Raw genomic sequence first — 17,747 nt, 5'->3', positions numbered from 1 at the left:
TATCAATTTATGCCAGAAACACAACACACTTTATTTTCAGTAACGTGCATTATTTATGTAACACGATAAAATGTAACTATTTATGTTTTTTAGAATTTTTAAATATGTAACTAACAAAACATATTAGAATTGTTACATTACTAAACCCTTCATCTTCTTGAACAAAAAATAAAAAAAGTTATAGATAAAACAACAAAAATGCAGAGTAAAAAAATTGTAGATTTGCAAAAAAAGCTTAAAAACATACATATTCACATTCTTGAACAAAAAATTCGAACAAAACCCTTCAGCATCCTCAAAAAACGTAAAAAAGGATGTGTAATTTTACTGGATCTTTGCCTGGTTCGAAAAAAAACATCATCTTTAACATCGGATTTGCAGATCCATAAAACAAGAACTTAAAAACCTTTATCTTCTTAAACAAAAAAATTGCAGATCCATAAAAACAACAAAAATGCAGACTAAAAATGCAGCCTAAAAAATGAATCAAATCGAGCACCTGAATCAAATAAGCTTAAAAAAAAGGCTTCAAAATCAAATCGAGCACCTGAAATTGGCTTTGGCTGTGATTATTCCCCTTAAAAAAAATAAAAAAAAAAATCCCCCCTTGAATCCCTAATTCTAGTAACCCAATTTTGACTTTTTTCAAGATAAAAACCTCAATAACTAGATCTAACAAAAAAACATCATGGTAATCATAATCATCAGAATTAACGAAATAGGTTTCAAACTGAAATCATATGAAAAGAAAAAGAATAATTACCACAAGATCAACACCATCTTCATTATAATGCCAGGCACCTTCAACCTTAATAACAACAAACGAATATCTGACAGTGGACCCATACTCCGCTTTATGCGAGAAACATTCTTCCCTATCGATAACAAACCTGATCCCCAACACAACACCCATGTTCGTCGTCAGAACCACCAGAACGGCCGCCACCACCGCCGCCGCCGACAACTTCCTCATCTGAAACAAACACAAAGAGTTTAACAACATCGGAATTTGGAAAGTGAAAGTTGAGGATTATGGTTTGAGGGTTTGAAGGGATGGTAGATCAGTGATTTACCTGTGATTTGAGTTTGGAATTTAGGTGGGATTGAAGGGAAGGAAGACCAAAGTAGAAACAAGTCGAACTCAACATGAGTCGTATGTAGTTTGTGTTTGTTTGATGGGTTTATGTTCCTGATTGTAACTCGTACTTGTAACTCGGCGAGATTTGGGCTAAAAAAGAGTTTTCCGGCCCAGTAACGAATTTGAGTTTATACTCAAACAGCATAACATATTATTTACGGCGGTGGTGGTGGTGGTGGAAGTAGGTTACGGCGGTGATAGTGGTGGAGGAAGGAGGAGGTGATGTTGTTGGTAGAGAGATGGAGTAGAGATCTGGAACTTGGAAATGAGAGTTGAGATTATGGCTTGAGATTATATCCATGAATATGTAAAAAGAACATGTGAGAGAGAGATACACAAGTACAATGTAATTAATGAAAAGCTTGACAAGAACAAGCAATGTTGAAAGGTCTGCGTGTGCAGACTTACACATGAAAAAGGGTCAACAAAACTCAAAAGGTAAAGAAAGAAAAAGACCGTTATGCCCTTTCCTACTCTCAATCTAAATACATACGTGGATCAATCCTAGCCACATGTGTGAGTTTTCAGAGTTTAGTCAACTGGAGTGAGTTTTCTCCTTATAATTAGCCTTATTGTCAATTCGTATATCTTTTTTTCACCTTATTTTATGAAAATTGATAATTATACCCTTAATTTAACTTGTCTGACTTAACTGGGTTTTAATTTTTGGACTGAAGTGTGACGTTTCCAATATGTTAGGGAGGAAACTGGTGCATTTTTTAAAATTGGTCTAAAATGACAAAAGTAAACAAACCACAGAGACAAAAGTGACAGTTAACTCTTCTAAAAAATAAAAAAGTGAAAAAAATATAAAAATATCTTCTTTCACTCAATTTCCAATTACCCATTGAAACTTTCAAAATTCTATATAAGAACAATAACAAACCCTATGTTCAAAATCAGAAATCTGCATTCATCTAAAACACATGAAAGTGCCCGGGATCAAACGGCCAACCACTTCAATTTCAAGTGTAAAACCATGTTATATGAAAAATCAGAAAATATGTTGGTTTTTTTTACGTGGAAAAAGTTGTTTAGAGACTTTCACGAGAAAAAAAAAATTAGAAAGTAGTTTTTTTTATGTGCAAAAATGTTAAGAGACTTTTACAGAAAAAATATAAAGTATGTCGGGTTTTTTTTATACTTGCTCAAAAGGTAAAGGATGGTCAATTCCGAATTGAGCTAGTTAAAGGTCCAAACATGGACATATTGTGTTAACGTATCGTATTTGACATAACTTGTTTAACTAAACGCCTAAACATGTCATCTAAAAAAACTAATATGAACATATTTGATAGGGGTGCTATAAGACACGACATGACACGTTTAACATGATTAAATGTAATTAAATAGAAGAAATTCACTAACACAGATTGTATGACACATTTAACGCGATTCACATGACATATAAAAGACTCCATCTTTCATTACAATACTATTTATATATTTATAAAATTTAAATCCTATTTCATTTTGATAAACGGGTCACAAGTGTGTTGTATCAACCTGTTAACCTATTTCACACAAGTAGAACATGTTATATGTGTCATAAATGGGCTAAGCGGGTTGAACCCATTTAGACTCGTTTTAATTCATGCGATCAATGTGTCAACATGTTTATGACCTGGACTAGTTTTCTAAAAATACTAATATATTCACTTTGTGTTGAATCATACCGTGTTAATAGTTGTGTTAACACTAATTCCTAAATGACTCCTAAGATCAGGATCTAAAGCATAAAATAGGTAATATTAATAAACTTTAAATACAATTACAAAAAAAATCTAAACTCAGCTTATTATCTCATCCTTTTTCCAAAATGTTTTACCTTTTACAAATTTACTTTTCTAAATATAAAAAAAAAACAGGGTTCATTTCCTGTAAACTTACAAATAGCAGACAAAAAAAATTATTATTTTCATTCGAATAAACTTCTGTTAAAGAATTTTTAAAATAACCTTTCAAAATCAAAAGATACATTTTTCGATGAGTTAACATGTCAACCTATCCATTAGACATGTTGTATTCATGTTAACCAATTTATCAAACACGTTGTATTTAGATTGAAACGTTTAGTAAACAACTTATACTAGACAACCAAACAACTTATTATAGTGTGCATGTATATTTTTGGGTTGTGTTAGAAATTGCTGATTCGCTGCCATAAAAAATAGCCTCCTTATCACGAAAAAGCGAAACAAAAATAACATATAGTTTCATAATTGAATTCAAAACGAAAATGGTAAAATATAAGAGAACAAGAGATGTTTAATCAATCTTTCATGTGGTGTGGTCAAATTAAATAACATTCCTCATTCACCAAACAAACAACTTCCAAGTTTCTCTACTCCTGCCAAAGCAAATATCATCATATCTACTCTTTTTATAACCATTAAAATTGCGGGATAAGCGCGATCACTATCGTTGCGGTGGTGAAGGTACGTTTGATTTGGCGAATCCAACCCATGCCACAATAGCAACAGCCAGAATAACCCATCCAAATACATCATACTTAAGATCGCTGCTCTTTTGTGCCTTTGGACCCTGCAGCTCACACCCACCAATTCATTAACTATTGCTTATAACTGACATATACTATTGCTTATACCACAGGTATAGATTAGAGAGGTGTTCGGTTGGAGCTGCAGCTCACATATACTATTACAAAAGTATTATTTCAACCTACTAAGATGTTTTATGCATTTAAGTGCGCATAAAACTTTTTCTATCACACAAGTAACACATAGAATGCATGAGTAGTATCCTCTCCTTTTACTGTTAAGGCTGGTGGGTGTGGCTTAGCACCACCCCGCCACAGCAACATCTATAGTGCCCCGGGGCGCCATCAACCACCCCCTGCTTGTTAAAAGAGGGGCGCTACCCCTTGTCCGCCATGGTGATAACGAGCCAAAAAGGGTGTGCAGGTGGGCCCACCTCTTTTCAACCAATAAAATCTTTTTTTTTTTAATTTTGTTTAATAGGGGGCTTTATACCCCCCCATATGACGTGGCGCCTAGGTGGATCTGACGTGGCATGATAAGGCCCCTAGGGGCTTTATACCACACCCTCCAGCCTTAACAACAAACAAACAAACAAACAAACTTGCATGCAGCTAACACCACACATCATTTTCTCTTAAAAGTACAGTTGAGTGACTTTGACCGGTTTGGCCTATCACCTTGTTAGCTAAATCTTTATGATTTTACCCATAAGTTAGATTTTTTATTACAAAAACTTATCGTCTAGTTAATGATTGAATATTTGGAATAACATGCTTTAGAAGGTATTATGCATTTAAAAGCATACTTTGGTAACTTTTGACATGTCACCTTTTTAGCTTAATTTTAATTATATCACCTATTTTACAAAGTCGAGATAAAAAAATAACCATAATCGACCTAATCAAAAGTAAATGGGCAACTTTTCTTGATAACCTCATTTTTGTTCGATTAAAGTGTTGATGAAGTTTATATATAATTTAATGAAATCACTTGTAGCAGAACGAATAGCAACGGAAAGAATAATCGATTCGCATGTAAAAGATCGAAGAGAACGAAGATACTATACCTTGGCAGTTGAAGAAGTTGATGGACCTCCCCCAGCCGCTGGTCCCATAGCTTGTTGACTAAAACCACCCTGTTTATGGAGCTCTGAGTGTAATTCAGGAGCCTGACACCACAGTGATTATCATCTATTTAGCGTTCAAAACTAAATATAATTTTAATATATAGAAATAAAAAGATGGGTCACATGTCTTGCTCACTAGATTTCTTTCTGGTGGAAATGTGAATTTCCATGTGTCTGTCACAGTGTGTGTTTAAGAGAGAGAGAGAGAAAGAACGTATCAATATAACATGCATCTTTCACTATTTAAAGCAAGACTGGTACAAGACTCTTCGTTGATGGTCATTTCTTTTACTAGCATCACTAAATTGGTTTAGCATCAACTCATTAAGGTAAATTATAACCCCTCGGTTCAGAACATACAGATATATGTTTTCCCCCATGTACAAAACTGATACGAACCTAATCGTTACTCAAATGGTCCAAAGAAATGAGATAAGAACTTGAAGAATTTTAGAGGGAGATCAAGACCAATTCAACATTTTCATTCCTTAATCTTCATTATGGTACTTGTGACTAAATATATAGCCATGCAAGCAAACACAAGTAAATTGAACCATAGTTGTTAATGGCGAATAGCGACAAATAGCGGTAGGGTACCTGTATGCTACATAGCGAATAGCGATAAATAGCGGGCGGCGATTTTATAAATAGCGATACACTAGAAGATATAAAATTTAAAAAATTTTATATGTATATTATATCAAAATACCTTGGTATATTTGCTATTTTACATGTATATTTAACAAAAACCTAAAATCCAGCTATTTTATAGCTATATAGAATTGCTATTTATATTAAAAAACAAAAAAATAAATAAAGTGTCACTATTTTTGCTATCCATCGCTACAACCCTAATAGCGACACTAGACCTATACGCTACGTAGCGCACTATAGCGATCGCTACAATCGCTATTGACAACTATGAGTTGAACTAAGTGAAATAAACTACTCCACTACCTCACTAACTTAAACAAATAGACCCACTAACAATTAAACTACAAACACTAAATTTGGTAACCGCTTCTGCACGAAATGCGTAAGAGTGCACGGGTCACTTTGAGATGTGGCACACATTTCAAAAAACATAGTTGAATAGTTGATATATCCTAAGACGGAAAACAAACGACGACTTTATAGTTTATACCCTCGCCATCTAGTACTATTAATGACAATTATAGTTACAAAATATCATTTGCAACATAGGTTGTATAAGAAAAAAAAGTAAATCAGCAGGATGTTCTCGTATGTGAGTTTTGAAAAGAAAGAACCATTGAAACAAATTTAGCTGCATTACACTGGTCAAGAACTACTTACTGGACAAACAATTTTTCACCAAACTCATTTACTAATTTACACAAGGGCTATTTATAACAAACATCATTCAAATAAGAAAACATACACAAGCCTGTACTTAGATTCCTTCATGTAACATTTCTCAAGCAAGATGACTTTCGGAATTCCAAAGTGATCATCAGATGGATAAAACGTAAAACTTGACCTACAGAATTAACAAACATAAACAGAATTGTACCTTTGTTGCCACTTCAAACGATTTGCGGTAAAGTTCATTCCCTGGATCCTGAAACAGACATATTCAATTACACATTTAACACAGCGTAGCGTACGATTCATCCAACCCGTTTAAACTCTTCTAATACATAAGTAAAGTAATATACCAGCTAGAATATTAGTATCAAACAGAAATACCTCCTGAAGAGCCTGCTGAAAGAAAGTATAAGCAGAATCAAAATAACCCTTAGCTTCATATTTATCCGGAGTCAAAAAAGCATAAGAAGTTTGGGCATTGCCCATACACCACAAAGCATCATGTTTCTTCGGATCAATAGACAATGCTTCATCCAATTTCGCTATAGCATCTACATCATCATTTAACCAAATTATCAAAACCCCCCACACCACAAACAACAAATTCATATTTTATAAATTACCTTTAATCATAGATTTTGATTCCTCAACACTCTGAAACGTCGACAATTCGAGCAGAGCCCCTCCCCATCTGGTGAGATTCTGTAGTAGAAATAGCAGAAATGAGAAAACGTTGTGCATATATATGGTTGGAGAATTACTTTAGTAAACCCTAACCTCGGTATCGAGAGGGTTTTTTGTGTAGGTGGCTTCGGCGCTACGGCGAGCGTGCTCGAAGAAGAGAAGCCGGTCGAAATCGGTTTGCATATCCATGGATGATCTTCCGCTGGATTGATGGCGGTTACCTGATATGATGAATACAAACACTGTATAGGTTTGGTTATTGGTCTTAAACAAAGTCATTGTTTAGTTTTATTTTAGAGTTAAAGGCCGTGGGGTATGGGGCGGGAGTTTTGGCGTGGGTTGGGGTAAAACGCTCAAGTCACCATCCTGGGTGGGCTTGGGTTTGGGGCGTGGCTCTTGGGGCTTGGGTTTCAAGCCGGGCGTGGGGCGGGGGACCAAGGTGACATGGCGGTTGCTGAGTGGCCCATTCGAAGTAGCCGTTGGCTAGCCGTTGGGCTAGCCCTTGGGGGCTAGGTTTTTTAAAAAAAAATCTTTTTTCCTTTATATATACTTACCACATTTAACATTTTTCTAACACAATATCAAACACATAAAAAACAATATTACCATGAGTTCTTCAAGTTATAGTGAATCGTCATCATGGTGCGGAAATATTTCTACAAACGATCGCGGCTATGGTGAAAGCTATCGTGGAAGACGAAGACGATGAGGATGAGACTCAACAACCTAAACGGAGAAGGAGGTACATCGCTCGTGAACGGCACACCGCTAACGATTTGTTGGTAAGCGATTACTTCTCAGCGGAACCTAAGTATGATGAAAAAATGTTTAGGCGTCGTTTTCGTATGAGTAAAAACTTATTTTTAAGAATATCTAGAGATCTTGAGGAGATTAAAGTTTAACAGGGTCCAGATGGCTGCACGTAAAGACGTCGAGCGAGCATTCGGTGTTTTGAAGAAAAGGTGGCGAATATTGGGAATTCCTTGTCGACTATGGGACAAGGATCAGATTGGAAATGTGATGTACACATGTATCATTCTTCACAACATGATTTTGGAGGATGAAGGTAAAGCGGTCGTTACCTACTATGATGACGATGACCCCCAACCAGGTAACGTAACAGACGAAGATAAAGCGGCAAATGAATATTTAATAAAGTCAAGGGATATACATCAGAACCTTCGAGCTGATTTGGTGGAACACGTTTCAACGATTCCTGGGTTCGAAACCGACGAAGACGACGAAGAATGACTGTCTTTTATTTTGATAATTATTATGTATGTTTATGTATTTTTTTTTTTAAAAATATGTATGTTATATGTATGTTTATTTTTTGTATAATTATAAATATAAATATATATTAAAATTAATTGTTGAGATGGCATAGCCACCCGCCCAACCCAAGCCCAACCCACGCCCCGCCATACCCCGCGGACAAGTAACCACCCCGTGGGCTGGCTCCCTTTATACGTGTCACCTTCTGCCCAACCCAAGCCCCACCATAACTTCCATTTTTCGATGATTTGGTCATTTTAACGGTTTTATCCCAATAGTTTAAAAATAGTCATTTTCTTCACTGATTTTTCTAACTTATCGTCATTTTGCTTCCCGCGTCTAACTCCATCCAAAAAATCCATTAACTAGAAGGGTGTTTTGGTAATTTTAAAGATAAAAGCAAGGGCATGCAAGTCTTTTCACCTAAATAAACCTATAACTTATTAATTTTTAGTTTTAATATTAATTTTTTTTATTGGCGTGGTTGGGCTAGTACGTATAGATATAGTTGTAAATTTGTATATCGTTTACCAAAATCTAATAGAGTGGTACGTATAAAACTATAGATTTAATTTGCATATATGGTTGGAGAATCACTTTAGTAAACCCTAACCTCGGTATCGAGAGGGTTTTTGGTGTAGGTGGCTTCAGCGCTACGGCGAGCGTGCTCGAAGAAGAGAAGGCGGTCGAAATCGGTTTGCATATCCATGGATGATCTTCCACTCGATTGATGGCGGTTACCTGATATGATGAATACAAACACTGTATAGGTTTGGTTATTGGTGTTAGGGCATGTTTGGCTAAGCTTTTCAAAACAACTTATTGGCTTATTGACTTATCAAAAAGCCAATAAGTTGTTTTTGTGTCTGGCTAAGCCAAAAGTCCTTTTAGAAATGGATTTTTGCAAAGGAGAAAAAGGAGGTTTCAAGAAGTCACAATACTGTGACTTCTTGGCCAGCTTTTAACTTTTCAAACTACAAATTACCAATATACTCCTTCTTTACCCCCTTATATCTAAAAGAATGCTCGTTTTAGTCATTTTAGATCAATAAGCTAATCCAAACATTTTTTTTAAAAACTCCTTTTCAAAAAGTCCTTTTCACAAAAGTCATTTTCCAAAAGTCCTTTTTAACTATAATAAGCTTAGCCAAACATGCCCTTAAACAAAGTCATTGTTTAGTTTATTTTAGAGTTAACTTCCATTCTTTCGATGATTGGTCATTTTAACGGTTTTGTCCTAATAGTTTAAAAATAGTCATTTTCCTCACTGATTTTTCTAACTTATCGTCATTTTGTTTCCCGCCTCTAACTCCATCCAAAAAATCCATTAACTAGAAGGGTATTTTGGTAATTTTAAAGATAAAAGCAAGGGCATGCAAGTCTTTTCACCTAAATAAACCTATAACTTGTTTATTTACATGTATATAAATAATTCTTTTCCGATCCCCATCTTTCCATCCACTCTTTCTACCGGCCACCACCATCCACAACCATCCACCACCACATGCTGACCACGACTACCGCAACTTTTAACTAAACGTTTTAATTGAGTTAGAGTCAGGGAGTAAACTACCGAAATACCCTACTTTTAATTGAACGTTTTAACTGATTTAGAGCCAGAGAGCAAACTGGCGACAAACTCGAAAAATCAGGGAGGAAAATGACTATTTTTAAACTACTGAAGCAAAACCGTTAAAATGACTAAACCACAGGGAGCAAAACGAAAGTTAACTCTTTATTTTATTAACCAATCAATTTTCGGTTAAACAGTTATTGTCGGTTTTTTGTTTGGTTGGATTTATTTCGGTTAAAAATCAAAATCAAACTTGAGCTAATAATATTGCTTAGAAATTAGAAATACATAAAATGGTGGTATAAATACAAAATGGAGGCATAAAACCTGAAATATATGAAAATATGAATGGTTTGGTTCGTTTGATATCGATTAACAGAAAGTACAAAAAAACAGATAACGGATTTTCGATTTTGTCTGTTTTCGATTCAGTTTTGGTTAAAGGCCCGATTATTGTTTACACACATACATTGTTAATCATGTAATATATCATTTTTTTGTTAAATAAAAAAACTATAGTAATACTATACTCAATAAAGACAATAACATGTTCGTTTTTATGGTGTTTTTTTTTTTTGAAAAAATAATAACAAATCAAAAGGTTGTAGTCATTTAAAAATCGTGAGGTAATAAGGGGCAAAAGTGTAATTTTGTTTTAATAACCAAAGGTTGAGTAAAGGGGTAAAGGGGTAAAGGTGTAAGTTTTGTTTAAAAGACAATTTTACCCCTAAAAATCTTTTAATATATCTAACTTAAGCAATCATACTTGTATTATTATGTATTTTTCTTCCTTGTATTGCATCGAGTAGTAGTACGATGGCTTTGTTCTATCTAATATGTTGAGCCGTTCTAAAAAAACTCAAAGAAGTCTTTATGAAATGCATTATAATACAGTATAGATTAGAAATGGTACTATGAATTTATTCGTTTAGGGTTTTCACCACAATGGGTCTTCGGGCAACGAGCTTTCTCTGGAATGGTGGTGGCCGGGTCATCAGCGTCATCTGCATTTGTGGGCGTGGATAGCCTTTTGCCATTGGGTTAACCCGGGTGATCGAGCTGTTGTTGGTCGTTCAAAAAAAATATATTAAAAATCTAATAATCAGTTTAATTCTTTTCAAATATAAAGATTTAAAAGTTTTGTGACTTTGTCAACAAATCCTCATTTCATGTCCGGGTTTAACTAATAATCCGATTAGGCGGTTTTGTTGGTCCCCTTTTCTGATCCTGTTCGAATGATTCAACTTTCTTCGATCGTAGAGACGAGTGTTTGTGAAATATATAAACATTCAAATAATAAAAATAGAGAGAGTGAGAGTAAGATTTCTTCAATGATTAACTCTTATAAAATAAAAGAATCATTCTATGAACATAAGAATTAATCTTTGTTTGACAAAGTCAAACAAAGAGAAGGGGTCGATCCGAAAACAAACTCGAATATTGAATGTCAACCCGTGGGCCAAACCAGGGGGTAAACTCACATACAGACTCTATATAGAAAATTTAACTTCAAAGACACAAATAATTCCTATGAAGGAATTAGGTATTTATAGAGAATGCATATCCTCTATCTCAATTGTGATTGGTTGAAAAGGTTAAAAAGAATATTGGTTTGTGTGCCCATCCATTATTTAATGTGGCTTATCTTTCTTTTTGCACCAACTTGCTTCTTTTTATTTTCTGGTGAATACTATTCACATGTTGAGATATTTTTCTTTTCTCATGAAAGTTATTTCATAAGAAAATATTCCTTTTCTTTTCTAATGAATGTTTTTCTTATGAAAGCTTTTTTCATAAGAAAAGATATTTAATGTGTTCATAAGATGTATTATCTTATGAATACAATTCTTTGAATTTATATCTTGTAAACTCCATAATGTCCCGCTAACATTTTAAAATCTTGTAACCTTGTAGTGATCTTTAATCAAAGAATTTAGAGGCTTGATTTTTTCTTTCTCGGTCTTCATATTTAGTGCTTTTGGGACGGTTCGTCGGTCGGTTCGCGTTGACGGAATTAATTCTAAGTAACTTAAACAATTTTCAACAACAAATACAATAAAGTTTCCTAACAAGTTCAACTTGTGTTTAATATAATCGCGACCGAATAGATACGATGCTAGATTTATTATATCTGGGTCGAATATAACCCACTGAATATGGGTCTAAGGATCCGTATTGTGTGAGGTGTATTATGAAATCTTACTAACAGTGAAGTTCTCGTGTAATGCTTGATTTTATGAGTAATGCTTGATTTTATGAGTAACAATCAAAATAGAGATCAACATCAAACAATTATGTCTTAAACAGACTCACATCTCATTAACAATAACAGGGTACAACACCTAGCATAAACACTAGGGTACAACACCTAGCATAAACACTTATATTCTTGTGCAAATTAGGTCCTACAATCTATACCAATTTTCTTTTACATACTTTTTTTAGTTTTTGATGATAAACAAATATTTATTTTTACGTCGTATGGTGGTCACAAAGAGAATACTTTTCATGCGGTGAGTCTAGCGTTTTGTTTGCAGATTGCATTGGTAATCATGTCTCATTGGTGCTTGGAGAAGTATCTTGTGGAAGTTAGCATCCACATCCATATTAGTTTCGGCTCTTGCTTTTTCATTGCCGCCATCCGATTAAACTACTTTAATCATCAGCTAATTGATCGAATTGGTTTCACCTGGTTTTAAAATTATGATGATATGTAAGAATGAAAAGTCTTAAGGGTTTTACTTGTTACAATACTACCTGATTCGAGATCGGGACCAAGAGATATGACAAAAAGCTACATTAAAATAAAATGAGATGGAAGACAAAGCCAACCAGGAACCTTATTTCGACAAATAAAACTAGCGTGAATTAAGGACTCAGGCCTTCCTTGGATAGCCTCCCAGGATAAACATGAGTGATTTGAGTGACAAGACATTAACTTTGAACTATTATATAATTAATAAATTTAAAATATTAAAACCTAACATAGTTATAAAATTATAAGAGTCGAATTACTAGAAGTTGTGCCTAAAAATTTAAAATAAAACCTAACATGGTTATAAATTATAAGAGTTGCAATATTAAAAGTTGTGCCTAAAAACCCAATAACTCAAGTAGTTAATACAATGTAAATTTGAAGTCAGAAGAACATATATGATATATGTATTGTGTATGTTTATTGCATACATCTATGTCATAGGCATTTTATATTTTCAAATAGAATAATTTACACTTAATTAAAAACTAAATCCAAGTGATGAATCAAAACAGATCATTGTAGGCTATCGATAAGCTATCGAAAAAGATGACGCTTAACAACATGTTAATAAAATACCTCATTGATGTGTGTGCATTAAAATTTGGAACAAAAATCGGTTGATCATTTACTGATCATGTCTTTTCGTGAAAGAACTATGGTCCCAAATCAAGGAATGATGCAAACTTCTCAAGACTAACTTCAACTCAGTTAAAGAAGCATTAGCATATCCAATGTCACAACACAAAGATATGGCAGTCCAAAAAACCTCAAGTTGATTTATATGACTACTTGCTGGGAAATCTGGAGCTCAAGAAATGACGTAATATTAAACAACTTTACAAATGATGTTGGAGGAGATCAAGATACACTAGTATAAATAAAATAATCAGACTAAATGCAACATATTGGAATGAAAATCTAAATCTAGCTTTGTAAGCCTTTAGAGGGTATTTGGGATTGAGTTTGAAAATGACTTATTGTATTGATTTATTGAAGTCAATAAGTCACATGGAAAAGCGTAAAATCTTGACTTTTGTAAATGACTTATTAACTTTTTCAAAAAAGCTAACAGTCAATAAGTCATTTCCAAACACCTTTTTTCTATCCATAACAATCGGATTCTAGTAGTGGATGTAAGGTTATGTGGTGTAGTCATGACCCAAAGGACCACCACCACCCTCTACGTCAACGCCATGTCATCTCACCCTCACCCACTAACCTAATTCACCACCCTATATAGTGTGGACCATGGCCCCCACTATCCTCCTTACCAACCAAAATCCCCTAATTAATTAAAAGAAGGTCATAGTCGTCATAGATTAAACCACACGAACACCATGGTTTACTTGGGAAGACGGTGTAGCGGTAATTCTATGGTCCTATGTGTCAATCCATTACGCAAACCACCGTCCCATACCCATTGTTCTCTATGTTTTTAATAAAATTCTTGGCTGATAATCATAACACGAAGGAATGAATGTCACTATTAAACACAAGATATTATCTTAAAAGAAAGATAATAAAAAATTCGAAAAAATTAAAAATCTGTTGAAGCAAACAAACAAAGAGAGGAGGTCAACAGAAAAAACAAGTGGCGGCAAACACTCAACCATTCGTACGGATGACGACGACACACTCCCACCACACACACACCAACACTCTAAAATCCCGACGATGATCATAACCTAATCCCCAATTCTCAATCCCCCATCCAAACCCTAAACCTTCCAATGGCAATTGCTTCCATACCGTCCTTCAACTTAACCGCCAAATCTTCACCCCTCTGTTTCAACTTTCATATCACCGGAACCAAGCCTCTATTCACTTCATCTTACGCTAAATTTGGATCCTTGAAGAAGAATCCAATTCAGATATCTGTTTGCAAAGCGGTGGTTTCTTCTTCCTTATCGTTCCGTGATCTCGATGCTGATGACTTTAGACATCCTCTTGACAAGCAGGTATTTATTGCGTTGACCTTTTCATTAACTTGTATGTTATTTGTATTTAAACTAATGTTTATTGTTCAGAATACGCTGCTTTTGAAGGCGATTCCGGGGCTGAATGAGATTGGGAAGGCTTTGTTAGGTAAATGATAGTGGTTTGTTCAAGTCTTCATGTTGATTAGGGTTTACCTATCTGTATCTTAGATGTTGTATGGTTAAAATTTTGAAAACTGCTGTTGATTTGGATTTTTGGTTGATGTTTAGGCTGTGTTAGTGTTTCCTGTAAGAATTATATTGTGTTGGTTGCTTTCTCTGTGTTTTTAATCTGTTTCCGAACCGAAATTGTAATAGGTTATAAGGTTTAAGCAAATTTTAGTTGGCCAGATTTGATGTGTATGGACTTGTAACAAATTAGTTTCTTCCCTTTGCATTTCTGATAGATAATGGCGTTAAAGTAGTGAATTCAAAGCACTTGTGATGTATGGCTGTGTTTATAGGTTGAAGTGAAGTATGTCTTACATATTCGCTAGATTTCGTTTAGGGATCCTCTAGTTCTTCATGATTACATTATCAAGTTTAAACTTTGTTTATTTACGTAACACTATTTAAGCTCAACTTCTTGTGTTAAGGGGCCAACCTTGGATCAATTGTAAGGTTGCTGCCATAGTGCCATGTGACCCAAAGGTGGTTTGAGTCATGGAAACAGCATCTTCTTGCAGAAATGCAGGGTAAGGATGTGTACACCAGGCCCAAGTTGGCCTCACATGCCTCCAACCCCGCACATGCGGAAGTCTCGTGCACCGTGCTTGCCCTTTTGCTTGTGTTAAAATATCTAAACGTAGAAGCTATTACGAGATGTCTTTGTTAACAGCAAGCAACTTGCTTAGGTTAGAAGAAGTCTTTTGTTGCAGGGATATCTTTGCATCTATAGGCAATGTTTTTTTTTGGATTTTATCGTCATGTTTCTTTATAGTATTCTCAGCATCACATAAAATTACAGGGAGCATAACTGAACAGGTCATGGTACTTGAAAACATAGGGACCTCTGTTCTTGTATCTGAAAATCAGGTATATTCTACTTTCACCATAGAATCTATAGAAGATGGATATATTATATATAATCCCACTTATTCTTTCCACAAAATCACAAATTCATATGATGGTTTGAAATCCACCTCATAGATTTATGAACTGGATTTTTTTTTATTTGATCTTAAATTATTTTTGAAGTAACATGCTAGTGAAGGATTGAGTTTTGTTTTCTTTTCTTTCAGCTTTCAGAACTTCATCAATTAATGATCCAGTCAGCAGAGGCACTGAAAATTGAAGCACCTGACTTGTATGTACGCCAAAGCCCGGTACCTAACGCATACACTCTGGCCATTAATGGCAAAAAACCATTTGTTGTTGTTCATACAAGCCTTATAGAACTTCTTACAAGAAAGGAGCTGCAGGTAATTTGTTTATTTTTTACTCACAAATGTTTACTCAATTTTACTTGTATATATATACCACCTATTCATGATTTTTTATATAGAATTATAGATCAAATGCTATTAACACAATATGTTAAACATGTATCAACAGGCTGTTTTGGCTCATGAGCTAGGACACCTTAAATGTGATCATGGTGTATGGTTAACATTAGCAAATATTCTTACCGTTGGAGCCTATACGATACCTGGTAGGTTTGGCCATAGATTAAAAAATTGAAGAAATAAAATTCTAACAGATTGTTCTGTTTGTTCAGGGATTGGAGGCATGATAGCCCAGAATTTAGAAGAACAATTATTTCGATGGCTTCGAGCTGCAGAGCTTACTTGTGATCGGGCTGCTCTTCTTGTAGTTCAAGATCCCAAGGTATTCCATAAGGAAGTTTTTTTAATAACTAACTTTTATGTTTTTTATTATTTTTAATTTTTCTTTCATGTCCTACAAGAGGTGGTCATGTCTGTTCTAATGAAACTTGCTGGAGGATCCCCGTCTTTGGCTGATCAATTAAACGTGGATGCTTTTCTAGAACAAGCACGATCTTATGAAAAGGCAGCTGCAAGTCCAGTAGGATGGTATATAAGGTAAATAAGAGCTCTGTAATATGGGCATTTTTGGTAACGGGTCAAAATGGGTTTGGGTCAAAATGAGTAATTTTTTTACCGGCCAAAACACTTAAAATGTTGATCTTGAAGACATTTGTCCAAAACACTTAAATTTCTTATAAATATATAATGTATTAAATTATATATGAGTACTTAATCTAATTATTTTAGTAACATTTCAGTTCATCGCATAATGTGATTTACAGGGGTTTTATGCATCAAGAATACACTTTGACCAACTTTCATCCCATTTGACCCGTTATACCCACTTGACTCATTTAGAGATATAACATAACCATAACTTCTCTCTTTTTTTCATCTAGAAACGCACAAACAAGACAACTTTCACATCCCCTTCCAGTACTAAGAGCCCGTGAGATAGATGAGTGGTCAAGAAGTCAAGAGTATAAATCTCTTATGAAACGGGCTATTAGTACAAACTCCGTGCAAAAAGTGTAGCAGATTGGGGAAATATTAAATACGTAATGAGGTAAAGGTTGCTCTTTCTTAGTACTCAGAATCAAACTTCAATATGAGAAAGTTTGATTAGCTATGGATTCTTGCCACTCTGTTGTTGCTGATTGGATAAGCATTCATCTGGTTATACAAATTCAACGACCACATCTAGTTATACACACTCGTATATATACGACCTTTCTTATACATGTACAAATTCAGATATCATGTTTCAAAAACACGTTTATACATGTTAATATAAACTCTGGTTAAGCTATACTATGTAGTTTTAAAATGTTGTGAGGCTGGGCTCTTGCTCGGTTATATGAAATAAGTGTTTCTAATGATCTAAGGATTCGCCAGCTCATGAAAGAATTTGATTATGGAATAAGTGTTTTTAAAACTGATATTTCTTATGCATTAAAATATAATATAAAACTGATGTTTCTTATGCATTAAAAGATAATAAGGATGGACTTATGGATCTTCTATAAACCTTGTTTAAACTCTAAAAGTAAATGCAGAGGTACATTGTGGCATCTACTTAAAAAGTTACAATGATTGTCGGAACGGAACTTAATAATGCAAAATTATGGTGAAAATTAAATAGTTATTTTTGGTGTTACAACTATCGTCATGACTATAGAGTTACATATCTACTTTCGTCCGCATATCACTAGCAAACGTGCATTCGATGGTAGTTCAATGACAAAATTCAAATACATACGCGATGTGAATTCGTGTGTTATATGTTTTCTTTTGTAGTTGCGGCCGAAATCGCAACACGATACTCATGCACTTGATATTTAAGGCCTGTGATACGATTCATCATGCCCATGACCCATACGTAACCCGGTTACTTGTTTGGAAT

The 17,747-nt window shown here is 34.6% G+C and overlaps 3 protein-coding genes across 4 annotated transcripts; 1 reads left to right on the top strand and 2 right to left on the bottom strand.

Moving 5' to 3' along the window:
• Positions 1-721: 721 nt before the first annotated feature.
• LOC110921382 (transmembrane emp24 domain-containing protein p24beta2-like) lies at positions 722-1,163 on the bottom strand. The gene is made up of 2 exons (XM_022165701.2): positions 1,074-1,163; positions 722-973 (listed from the first exon to the last, which is right to left on the bottom strand). Exons 1-2 carry the CDS (start codon positions 1,146-1,148, stop codon positions 737-739), a joined length of 312 nt encoding a protein of 103 aa, XP_022021393.1. The 5' UTR covers positions 1,149-1,163; the 3' UTR covers positions 722-736.
• Positions 1,164-3,334: 2,171 nt separating this feature from the next.
• LOC110921381 (mitochondrial import receptor subunit TOM20) lies at positions 3,335-8,793 on the bottom strand. 2 transcript variants are annotated; one of them, XM_022165700.2, is made up of 6 exons: positions 8,664-8,793; positions 6,715-6,793; positions 6,473-6,642; positions 6,297-6,344; positions 4,706-4,807; positions 3,335-3,682 (listed from the first exon to the last, which is right to left on the bottom strand). In XM_022165700.2, exons 1-6 carry the CDS (start codon positions 8,757-8,759, stop codon positions 3,557-3,559), a joined length of 621 nt encoding a protein of 206 aa, XP_022021392.1. In that variant the 5' UTR covers positions 8,760-8,793; the 3' UTR covers positions 3,335-3,556. The 2 variants fall into 2 exon arrangements, with proteins under 2 accessions (XP_022021392.1, XP_022021391.1); XM_022165699.2 differs by lacking the exon at positions 8,664-8,793 and adding an exon at positions 6,869-7,037.
• A 5,140-nt stretch (positions 8,794-13,933) lies between these two features.
• On the top strand, positions 13,934-17,171 carry LOC110920608 (protease HtpX homolog). Its single transcript, XM_022164786.2, has 8 exons — positions 13,934-14,339; positions 14,409-14,466; positions 15,325-15,392; positions 15,599-15,778; positions 15,912-16,008; positions 16,075-16,184; positions 16,266-16,399; positions 16,744-17,171. The coding sequence occupies exons 1-8, from the start codon at positions 14,112-14,114 to the stop codon at positions 16,877-16,879; spliced, it is 1,011 nt and encodes a 336-aa protein (XP_022020478.1). The 5' UTR covers positions 13,934-14,111; the 3' UTR covers positions 16,880-17,171.
• Positions 17,172-17,747: the final 576 nt, after the last annotated feature.

The sequence above is a fragment of the Helianthus annuus genome, chromosome 17 (assembly GCF_002127325.2).
Source record: "Helianthus annuus cultivar XRQ/B chromosome 17, HanXRQr2.0-SUNRISE, whole genome shotgun sequence".
NCBI classification, from domain to species: domain Eukaryota; kingdom Viridiplantae; phylum Streptophyta; class Magnoliopsida; order Asterales; family Asteraceae; genus Helianthus; species Helianthus annuus.
This window is presented reverse-complemented; position numbering and strand designations above follow the sequence as displayed.